The following is a 12108-nucleotide window of genomic DNA, read 5'->3' on the forward strand; positions in this document are numbered from 1 at the left end:
AGAGAGGTAGTGGGCGGGCGGTGGCGGGTGACCGACAGCTCTAAAAGGCAATGGCCGGCGGGCTGAGGGCGCAGGGAGGGCAAATCGAGGCCATCGCGAAGGGGGGAGGCCCAATGAAGCGGGAGTTCCAGAATCGCGGGGCGGCTTCAGAACCGGATTGACTCCTGCGGCGAGTCAGGTGGACTGGAGGGAGGGGCTTGGCGAAAGGCCCCCTTGAACGGGCTGGGCGGGGCACCCGGTGAGCCGTGACCGCGAACCAATGAGTACGAGCAAAAGGCGGGCCTTGTGGAGATTGGCAGTCAATTTGCTCCAATCCCCGACTAGTTCTGGGGAATAGCCTCGGGGCGGGACTGGTTTGCTTGCCTTCTTAACCAGAATCCTTTTCTAGGCTTGACTTCTTAGCCAATGACTGGGGTCCGGGGGCAGGTGTAAGATGACTGACATCGCTCAGAGCAAATGACGACGAAGGAAATAAAGGTGCCCAATTTTGGTGGGAGCCAGTGAAAGCTTAGCTGCATTGGGGCGGAGCCCGCTACCCGCCTGCGAGAGGGGATTAGCGGGAGCCGGGGTGAATGGCAGCCGACGTGGGCATTGGCGACAGACTGCCGGAGTTCAGAACTGACGTCTGGGTTTGTGTCCCAGGAGCCTGGCTGGGTAGGCCTGGCACGTGGCCTGCTTGAGGTCTCGGAGATCGGGCACTTCCTGTGGTGGGGTGATGCATGAGCAGGAGGAAATCCAGGGATTCTTTGTACCCCTTCCTCTCTCCATCAGGGATCTAGAGTGCCCCTTTCTCTCCCAGGATTTCCTCTGTACAGCTCCCCTCCCCAACTCAAGGTCTGGGGCCATTGCTTCCTTCCCAAGACCGAGGGATATCAGCTCCTAATTCTCCATCCCACACTCTCTTTGCATGAGGACATGGGACCTGAACTCCAAGCTCCTATGCTGGGTCCTTAATTTCTTCTGAGCCCAGGCGTCATCCGTCAACTTTTCTTCTAAACCCTGGCATCATTCAGACTTTTACTATTCTATAGCTGGGGGATAGGAGGAGGCAAGGTACCTCTGGGGCCCAGGATCTCAGGAACCCAACTCTACTAATGCTCTCAGGTATCCCAGGCACGTCCAGCAGAAACCATCTCTTTATTCCTAGTTGTCCCCACAGGTTCACCATTTCACCCTGGTGCCAGGACAAACCAAACTGGAGTCCCGACTAGTTCCAGACTGTACCCTGGGTGGGTGGGGGTCAGGAATCTTATGACCCAGACTTCCAGTCTGCTTCTTTTGACAAAAGACTTCCCTCGGAACTGGAACCTGGAGAGTTCTTTGAGGCCAAGGGCAATGGAACCTTCTGTCCATTTTCTGCCCAGGGTGTGTTCCCAGCTCTGCCTATACGCCCAAGGTTTTCTTCATGGCTTCATACACCACGTAGCTGATGCCGCCTGCTGGCAACACCTTCAGTAATGTGGGGGTCATGCCTCGGTATAGACCAGGCCAACCTTGCTGGGCCAGGATCTGCCGGAACACTCCTCTCATGGTGGGGTTTAAGCCTGCAATAGTGTCTGCAGGGACAGGAGCAGGCTTAGGACCTCAGCCAGAGATGACCTGAGCTTCTGGTGGGGCTAGAGTAGGGATGGGGTGGGGAGAGATGAGAACAAGGGCAGGGGCATAGTGAGGGTCCTTTGGAAAGGAGTTAGAAGGACTTTTAAGAGAAAATTGGTCCATTTAGGAGAGTGAAATGATCAATTTAGACAGGAATTTTCAGTATTCATTTTTTAGTATATCTTACAAAACTCTCAGCTTATATGGGCGAAAACTTCTAAGATTTACTGGAAGTTTGTGGAGGGGTGCTAAGGGGTAGTTTGGGGACTTTTTAAAAAAGATTTTATTTGTGCATATAAGAACTGGGGTGTAGGCCAGAGGTGAGGGGGGCAGAGGATTCACCAGAGACAGAGTGGGGAGCAGAACAGGCAGATCTACTGAAATACACTGCTGAGGGGAGCAGCAGGTAAGACAAGAGAGGTCTGCTGCGCCATGTGTGTTGGCTCCCTGGCTGGGATCAAACTCGTGCAGCAGTAGCTGGTGATAGCTTGATAGCGCTGAGACTTAACCCCTGCACCATCAGGGAGGCCCAGTTTTGGTACTTGTGAAGACCAGGGTTGCTAAGGATCTTCACTGATGTTTGAGGATTGGATTAGGGAATGAGAATCCATTTGGCGAGTAACATTTGAGGCATCCCTAAGGTATCAGGGACAAATTTAGGAACCATTTTCCCTTTTGGAGCCAATTGAGAGCTGGATCAGATTTGGAGGAGTTCGTAAGTCATTTTGGGAGTAGATGGCTTGAAGTCAGTATCAGTGCATGGGTCACGTTGGGGGGGAGTGGGCCCATTGGGGAGGAGTGGGCCCATTGTGGGGGAGTGGGCCCCTTGGGGGGATATTGCAGGGAGTCACTTTAGAAATAGATGTTCCTTTTAGTGATTTGTAGGGTTAATTTGAGGACTGCAATCAGATTAGGGGGTGATCAAAGCTTTGATAGTTTCAGATCAGCAAAGGTGACCAGGATCAATGTGAGAGTCAGTTTTGGGGAAGGAGAAAGTTCAGAGAGCTGGGGCAAGGCAGGAAAGAGCATGTGTGGCATCCCACTAGGGCCAGACTGACCTTGGGCTTGCATCCTGGTGCGCACCAAAGTCAGCGGGTAACTGGCCATCTGGCCACAGGTTGTGGACAGTGTCACAGATGACAAACTGACCAGTCCACTTGGATCCTCCATGTCCCTGCCTGACTTCAGCCAGAGGTACCTGAGCATCTGAAAAAGAAGGGGATCAGGAAGGTGCTCACTACAGGCCTGGGTTTGTGCCACCCCTGCCACCCTGTCTGCAGGACCCACACCTCATAGACGGCCAGGTCAGTACAGGCATAGGGGATGATGCCAAGCATGTTGGGCAAGTAACCGCGGTAAAGGGCTCGGGTGCCTTCCCGTTTTAGGATCTGTGTCGCACAATCCAGCAGCCCGGTATACTGGCCGGTACGACGCAGCGTCAACCTTGTCTTTAGCACCTGGGGAAAGTAAGGAATGTGGTACTCATTTGCTTCAATCACTTCAGTGACCCTCAGCAATGACTACTGTTTCCATCTTACAAATGAGAACACTCAGGCTCGGGGATGCACAGAAGTTGCAAACCCAGACCTGTCCATTCCTTGGGCTGCCTGTGCTCCTAACCCAAGGTTTAGAAATTCAAGTGTTAACTGAGGGCAAGAGGTAAAGGGAAGTGACATCAGCTGAGTTGGGTCTGTGGCAGCTTTGGTGTACCACCAGCCAAGTAAGTGCCACTATAGCACAGGTCTTAGGTGCCCAGGTCTGCCAGTTTTCTGAAAGCAGCCCAAAAATTGGATTTTTGCAAAGTGCCCCAAATTTAAAATAGTAGCTGCATACTCTGTACAATGATGCCTCCCCTGCCCCCCGTCTTTGAACATGGGCTATGGGATATCACTTCCCTGCTAAAGTTACATTATATGACAAAATTGGAGAGTGGTGATTTGCCGATACATTTAAGGCTCCAAACCAGACCAAGTTGCAAGATAAATGGTCCTGTGTGAGCATGGCCTAATTCGGTGAGCCAGAGACAGATGAAATCAGAGAGCTTGAAGCATCACACACTCTCCTGTTGATCTTAAACGAGAAAACTATTATGGAGAGGACCAGATGGCAGGGACCAATGGGTAGTTTCGAGGAGCCTAGGACATCAGTCCTACAACCATAAGAAAATGAATCCTGCCAGCAACTATGGAGGTTTGCAGAGAACCTGAACCTCAGATGGATTTATTGGCAGCCCAGCTGACACTTTGATTTCTGCTTAATGAAAACCTGAGCAGAGGATTCTACTAGCCAGACATGACCCATAGAGACAATGAGATAATAAATCGATAGTATTTTAAGCTCCTGAGTCTGTGGTTATTTTTTATGCAGCAATAAAAAACCAAAACACTTTGGAAGGAACTTAATCAGATGAGGGCAAGAATTATATTGAAGACAATTTATAAGACCATTAAAGGACATCATCAAAGGCTTAAACAAATGGAATATTTTTTGGATGCATATACTAGACATCATATAGCTGGCAATAACCTCTAACTTCATTTGTGAGTTGAATACCATCCCAGTAAAAAAACAAGTACCTGTAGGTGATTTTGTGTTCTGAACTACACAGTTGCTTTTAAAGTTTATATGGAAAAATCAACAAAGGATGATAACTTGGAAAACAGATTTTAAAAGAGCAGGGATGTCAAAATCAAGCCTCAGAAATTAAAATGAGAAGGCAAAACAGGAAGGGAGAGGTGAACCGGCTGAGCACAGGATTGTTTAGGGAGTGAAACTATTCTGTATGATACCATAATGGTGGACACATGTTACACATCTATCAAAACCCATGGACTGGTACAATGCCCAATTATGTAAACTATGGGCTTCAGTTAATGACTTTGTATCAATATTGATGCATCTGTTGTAACAAATGATGTAAATGTTGGGAGGGGTCTATAGGGACTCTACTTTCTACTCAATTTTTCTGTAGATCTGAAACTGCTTTACAAAAGTCTAAAAAAATTAAAGACAGTGGCACATGAACAGACACCAGAGCAATGAGGAGAAAAAGACTGGAAATAAAAAATATATAGAAATTTGATAAAGGTGCCATCTTGGATCATTGTGGGGGGAAAGGGTGAGGCCGAGCCAGTAAGATGTGTTGTGAAGCCTGGGTAGTCAGCTGGGATAAAACTTGATACATAATCTCACAAGTAGAAGAAGGAAGAAGAGAGAAGGAAGGGGGAGTAGGAAGAGGAAGGAAGGGGGGAGTAGGAAGGGGAAGGGAGGGGGGATGGGGCAGAGGGAGGAGGAGGAGGAGGAAATGAGGAAGCTCTAGCAGTTACTGCCAACTAACTTTCATCTTCTAAGGGGCAGACATTGTTACCTCCATCGGGTTGATGAGTGTCTGGGAGGTGGCTACAGCCAGGGAGCCAGCAAGGAGACGTTCCTGAAAGGGTGGGGACCCATGCACTCCGCAGAAATAATTCTTACACTGGACAGGAGAGAGGAACATGAGAGAAAAGCGAACCATATTCCTTTCTAAAACCCATCCAGGGGGTGACATATGGGACCTGGCGGGGTGGGGGGTGGGCAATGTGTTTCTTGGATAAGGATTTGAACTTGGAGGTGGGACTACAGGAAGGGTTTGGGTTTGAGAGTGGGGCTAGGGAGACAGGACCATGCCACACCTGTTCGAAGACAGAGAACTTGATGGCGTATTCAGGGGCAATCTTGAGAACGTTGATACCGTTGCCCCGCCAGAGGGAACGGATGCCCCCTTCCTGGATCATGCTCCGGAGCCCTCCCAGCAAGTTCATGAAGTTAGTCTTGGAGGAGTAGACCTGGGGGTGGGGTGTCCCTGACCCTGTGAGGACCCCTCCACCCCGTCCCATCCTCATCCCGGTTTGGAGCCCAAACTTGTCCTGTCCCCAACCCTGTTTCTCTCCCATCCCTATTCTTTCTCCATCTCCTTCCCTGACTAGCCCTAGAACTCTCTAACTCACCCTAACACCGACCCTCATTACCATCTCGTCCCTCATTTTCATCTCTCTAGTCCTATTTTGTCTTCAGTCATCCAAAGCCCCATCTCTGATTTCCTAGCCCCCAACCCTAACCTTGTCCCTGGTTCCATTCCTTCAACTCCTTCCCTTACTGAACTCCATGCCCCATCCACATCAGCTCCACTGTCATCCCCAATTCCAACTCTATCCCATCTCCATTCAGCTTCCCAACTCCAATCCATGTGCCAACCCCCATCCTCACCCTGAACTCCATCAACTCCACTTCCATCCATCCCAACCCAAGGCCTCCAGGGCTTTGCTCCCCACCCACCTGCATATACACCTTGGCGCGATCCAATGGGGCTGTGCCAGTGCGAGACACTGCGCCAGCCATGGCTCCTGAGAGCAGAAACTTCCACAGGGTTCCTGTATTATCTACTTCCAGGACATCCACAGGGACCATCAGTTGTTCTCCTGTGTCCAGCACCTGCAGTGCAGACCCAAGTCCTTCCCAACTCAGCCAGGCAGGCTGAAGTGAAAGGCCCAGCCTGGTTCCCTCTACTTCTAGATGGAATTGGAGGTCTGCCTGAAGGGAGAGAAGCATTGCCTTTTCCCCTTGTGGTCCAGGCTGGAGGTACTGGGAGACCCATGGTTCCAAACTCACCTGTTGTGATGGGAGGAATTCTAGCTCATTTTCACGCACGTGCCCAAACACATAGCCATACACATGTGTACAGCCTGGGTTCCTGGGAGGGGCTGGTGAGTGAAGGTGGGGAAGGGGCTTTGGTGAATAAGGCATTGACCCTCTTAAACAGGGTCTGGAATCTGGAGCAAGAATTTTGAGTCTCCTCAGGTTGGGCTCCCATGGAGCTAGAGGTTCAAGACAACTAGGTTCAATTCCTCAGGGAGAGGTTTGTCCCTACAGCAGCTGTGGCAGGGCCACCTTATAAATTTGGTACTGGGGACAATGAGGTCATAGAAGCTCTTGTGACCTCAATGAATATGGTGGACAGAGTGAGGGTCTTCTCCCCAAATGCCACCTAATCCCTAGAAACCTGTCAACTTGTTATGTTACATTGGCAAAAGGGGAATTAAATTTTCAGATAGAGCGATTATTCTAAATGGATTGTGCAGGCCCTATGTAATCTCATAAATCCTTACACGGGGAAGAAAGAGGTGAAACAGTCTGCATCAGAGTGATAAGACCTAAGAAATACCAAGTGGTCTTTGCTGGTTTTGAAGATGAAAAGAGGTCAAGAACCATGGAATGCAGGTTGCCACTAGAAGCTGGGAAAGGCAGGAAGCATTCTCCCGAGAGCTTCCAGAAGCAGCCAGTCCTGCCAACACCTTGATTTTAGTCCTGTGAGGTCCATGTCAGAGTTGACCTTCATTCGGCATACCACATTTGTGTTATTTTAAATCAGTAAGTTTGCTGTCATTGTTACAGTGCACTAGTCAGCAAATGTACTGGGGCTCATTGTCTTAGTGACAGATGGCAGAGTGGAGAATGAGAAGGTTCTACCAAGAAAGAGACAGTCGACTTGAGGAAACTCCCTGGTGGCACAAGGGGTTAAGACACAACCATGAAGCTGTCTGCAGCCACTGCAGCACGAATTCGATCCTCAGCCAGGGAGAAACCCACATGGCATGGCAGACCTCTCCTGACTCACCTGCTGCTCCCCTCAGCAGTGTATTTCAGTCAGTCTGCCTGTTCTGTTCCCCACTCTGTCTCTGGTGGATCCTCTCACCCCCCACACACACCTCTGGCCTGTACCCCAGTTCTTGTATGCATAAATAAATAAATAAATCTTAAAAAAAAAAAAAAAAGACAGTTGACTTGAAAATAAGACAGGCATAGGTTTGGAGTCACAGGGACCTGGGTTTGATTTCCATCTCAGACACTTCTCGCTGTGTGGTATCTGCTTTACCTCTCTGAGCTGTTTTCCCATTTTTTTTTAAAGATTTATTTATTTATTGATGCATGCAAGAGCTGGGGTACAGGCCAGAGGTGTGTGTGGGGGGGGCGGTGAGAGGATTCACCAGAGACAGAGTGGGGAACAGAACAGGCAGACTGACCGAAGTACACTGCTGAGGGGAGCAGCAGGAGAGCCAGGAGAGGTCTGCTGCGCCTTGTAGGATGCTCCCTGGCCAGCAGGGAATCAAACACGCGCTGCAGAGGCTGCAGACAGCTTCACAGAGCTGCGCTCAACCGCCCAACCCGCTGCGCCACTGGGAGGCTCTGTTTCCCCATTTGGAAACTGGAAATGGTGACAAACTACCATGTAGTGTTGTCGATAGGATCCAAGGAGAGACTCCATCCTTTGGGTTGTTTTGGTCAAAAATCTGATGTTATCTTTGATTCCTCTCTTTTTCTCATGCCTCCCCTCTGTCTTCAAATCCTGTAGATTCAACCTTCAATATATATCCAGAATCTGGCTGCCCGCGTATCCTCTCTGCCCCTGCCCAGCCTGTGCTCCCTACAGTAGCCACCAGAGGGCACCCACGAGCACGTGAGTCTCGTCCCACCCCGCCTCTGCCCACTGCCCTCCTGGGCTGCTGCGGCCTCCCTCAGGGTAGAAGTTCAAAGTCCTTCCCCTGTCCCCACAGTCCCGCACAATCTTCCCTGCGCCCTCCATGCCCTCACCGCCTCTCTCCCCCAGCTCACTATACTCCTGGCCACACAGGCTTCCTCTCCGGTCCTCCAACTTGCCAGCATGTTCCTGCCCTGGGACCTTTGCATTGGCTGCTCCCTCTGGCTAGATTTTTTTCCCCTTAGACATCTCCTTGACTCCCGATCTCACTATCTTTAAATCTCTATTCAAATGTCAGCTTCTCTGTGTGAGACCTTCTCTCACCAATCTAATATCGAAACTGTGGTATTTCTTATCCTCCTTTATTTTTATCCACAGCACCTTTGCTTTCTGCGTGTTCACTTGCTTATGTTATATATTGTTCGTTCCCCCCACAGTAAAGTAGGGCCTCTGAAAGCAGAGGTTTTTTTCTGTTTTAGGCTCTGCTGTATCCCATGTAAGAATTGGGTCTGGTGCAAAGTAAGTGTTAGACAAATAGACAATGTGAAGGAGATAATACTTGACAGGGCTTATCATGTTACAAGGGCACATAGTACTTGCTCAATAAATCTAAGTTCTTTTCCCTTTAAAGATGTGAGCAGAAACACCTCTTATTTTGCGGGTGGGGAAACTAAGGTTTAGGATAACAAAGGCAGCCTGTCTGATAACTCATTGCACATCATCAATAGAACCTCATATCCCAAACATAGCATAATGGGATAGAAGATCTAAGGTAAGAAAACACATGTTAACTGGCCCATTCAAGTAACACTGATGCTGATATAGCTGCAGTAAAAGTGATAATGCCAGGTGGTAGCTGCGTACAATATGTCTGCAATACTTTTGAAAGGTTCTTGGAAATTCACTTTAAGCACAACTATGTATAAGGAAATCAAGCCCTCAAATAGCTTTTTTTTTTGTTCAGTGTTGGTTGGGATTCTTCTTTCTTGTCAATGTTACAATGAATAACAGTGTTATTCAGGGACCTGCTATATGTTGCATACAATTTGTCTGGTGGCCCAACTTTGAGATAGCGCTATCCTTAGACTCAGCAATTCCGCTCCTGGGAATTGATCCTAAGGACGTGATTCAAAAAAGATATAAAATACAAAATAGTTAGGAAGGCTTGATCCTTCTTCTGGGTATGTGAAAATCGTAGCTATGTACAGTCGTATGTTGCTTAATGATGGGGACACGTTCTGAGAAATACATTGGGAAGCAATTTTGAATTATGTGAATGTCACACACCTAGATAGTATAGCCTACTATGCACTTAGGCTGAAGGGTACCACCTAGTGGGACCTCTGTTGTGTGTGCTGTCCGTCATTGACACAGCTGTTGCTGCCTAACAAATGATCCCCACTATAGAGTAGCCGCTCAAAACACAACCAAGATGGTAACAGCAGTGTCTTCTCTTCCCTGATCTCGGAGGTAATGTTCTACCACTTCTGCTGTGTCCTCTGGGGTATCCAGACCCAGGTTGGCAGAGCAGGAGAGGGGAACAAGCAAGTGCATGCTAGGAGGCACAAGTTGTTGGGAACGTTTTTAGAAGGTGACAGGTAAATTTGGAGTGATGGGTCTACAAGCCAAGGAACACCAAGGATTGCTGGCAACTGGCAGAAGGTGGGAGAGGCAAGGAATGAAGCTCTCCTGGAGCCTTCGGAGGGAGTCTGACACCCTGATTTCAGACGCCTACCCCTGGGAACTATGAGAACGAATGTTGTTTTTATTCATGATACTCAAAAGGTTAGAAATAACCCAAGGATCCTAGAACAGACAGGATAAACACAGAATGGTCCATCCACACGATGGGATATTATACAGCCTTAAAAAGGAACGAAAACCTGACACCAGTGACACTGTGAATGATCCTTGAGGGCATGCTGTTCAAGAACATAAGAGACAAAGGACAAATCCTGTGTGATCCCCTCATAGGAGGTCCCTAGAGGAGTCACCTCCATAGAGAGAGGAAGTAGATATGGGTGGCTGGGGTCAGGGAAGGAGAGGGGGGTTTAATGTTTGATGGGGACAGAGTGCCAGTTGGGGAAGACGAGAGAGTTCTGGAGCTGGAGGGGGATGGCTGCACAATAGTGTCAGTATATTTAAAGCTGCCGAAATGTACAATTAAAAATATTTCACATAGTCCATTTTTATGCTTTGTATATTTTACACAATAAAAGCATACTCATCTAAAATAATTTTGTTGGTTTTAAGTTCCCTCTTTGTGGTAACTAATTATTGCAGCCCTGGGAAATAGATGTACTTGTATGATAAGAAAAAATACAGGGAAAAAGAGAAGATAAACAGGCACTTTTCTCTGTCCCTGCTCTACAGTGGAGGAAGCAAAGTGAGGCCCCAAGAAGGTGTCATTTCCTGTGTCCTGGCATTGTGTGTGGTGGGGGATGACCTGCACCCCTTTTCTGTGGGTACAGTGGTCCCACATCCACCCACTCCCTTTGAGTAAAAACCACAATGAAAGAGGTTAGAAAATGTATTCCTTTTGTTCTTTTCCTTTGAAATAACACACACAGGCAGGGAGGTGGGGTGCGGGGTAGTTAGAAGTCTTAGGGGGGGTGTCCTCCAGCCTCCCAAATATCCCAGTTCCTTTGGTGGTCCTTTAATGGGGTTTCCTCAAGGACTTGGGAGGAGTGGCAAGAGGGGTCCCCCAATTACCCTAAGCTCAGCATCCAACTATAAAGTGCAGAATGTATACGGGCAGGGTGCTGGAGGCGTGGGTTGGTTGGGGAGGGGGCATGTCTGCTCCTTTCTGGTAGAAAAATAGACTGGGTAAGTTTGGGGTATTTAGCTTGTTTGTCTCTTTGCATAATTGGAGGCTTGGGTTTAGGGAAGAGTAGTCTGTGTAGATTTGCTTCTGGCTTCCAATTCTGAAGGCTAGAGAGGGGCTGGCAGTGCTGGGGTTGGGGGTCCCCTTATGTGTCCCCCAGCCTTAGATTGCCTCCTTGCCAGTCCTGAAGAAAGAATGACTGGATCCTTCAGAGGGACCCAGGCTGTGGGGTTATCAGCCTACAAGGTGAGAAGGGGTCGGAGAACCCTGCAAATCATTGGGGGATGAATTTGAAGGAGGAGCTTTTGCACAGAGCCCAAAGGTGCAGCCATGCTGGGAGGTGGAGGGGGCACTGAGTGCCTGTGCAGGTGTGGGAGGGGCATCTCCTCTCTATGCTGCCTGGCACCTGTCACGTCAGGACAATAGACATGTCCTGTAGGGTTTCTGGAGCCAGGAGACCAGTACCTGGGCTCCCTGCAGCTCCTCAGACCATGGGGTGAGTGTCGTGGGGAGGTGTCTGGGCTCTGGTGTGTGTCTGTGGTGGGGGGTGGAGGAGGGGACTCGCTGGATTAGGAAGCTGTGACTGGGTTACTGGGATCTAGACTTGGGGTTTGAGTGCTTGGGATTCAAGCCTGGGGGACTCAGGTCAGAAGCCAGGGATTCGGGGGTTGGGATCCAGTGCCTGAAAAGATCAGGGCTGCCTCCTAAGGGTGAGGTTTCAGAATCCAGTGCCCGTGGTGAAGGGATTTGGGATGGAGCAGCTGCAGTTGCCAGGACCCACTTGCTCTGCCGTTGGGCTCTCATGATTATGATTTTTTAAGAGTCACGATCCAGTGGGTCTGAACTTGGGAATCTGGGATCCAGTGGTTGGGGGTTGAGGTTATGGTGGTTGAAATGTAGGGATCCGGTAGTTGAAGCGGAGGGATCTGGGACGCAGTGTCGAGGTAAAGGAATTCAGAGATCCAGTGGTTGGGGTGAGGGGATCTGGGATCCAGTGGTCAGGGCCCTGGGATCTAGGCATTGCACTGTCAGGATCCGGTGGCTGAGGTTTCTTGATATCCAGAATCCAGTGGCTGAACGTGGAGATCCAGGGCTGGAAGCATGGGGATCTGGGATCCGCCAGTGGGGTTGTGGATCTGGGATCCAGTGTGGCACAAGGACACTGGATCTGGTG

General features: G+C 49.3%; 1 protein-coding gene across 1 annotated transcript; it reads right to left on the reverse strand.

Annotated features, from left to right (window-relative positions):
• Window positions 1-1383: 1383 nt before the first annotated feature.
• SLC25A41 (solute carrier family 25 member 41) lies at window positions 1384-6445 on the reverse strand (the record flags this gene model as incomplete). The annotated part of the gene is given in 8 exon segments (XM_084249246.1): window positions 1384-1556; window positions 2655-2802; window positions 2886-3053; window positions 4964-5071; window positions 5268-5420; window positions 5911-6066; window positions 6244-6342; window positions 6344-6445. Coding segments are annotated over 8 exon segments (1107 nt in total).
• Window positions 6446-12108: the final 5663 nt, after the last annotated feature.

The sequence above is a fragment of the Talpa europaea genome (genome assembly GCF_964194135.1).
Source record: "Talpa europaea genome assembly, chromosome: 12".
NCBI lineage: Eukaryota > Metazoa > Chordata > Mammalia > Eulipotyphla > Talpidae > Talpa > Talpa europaea.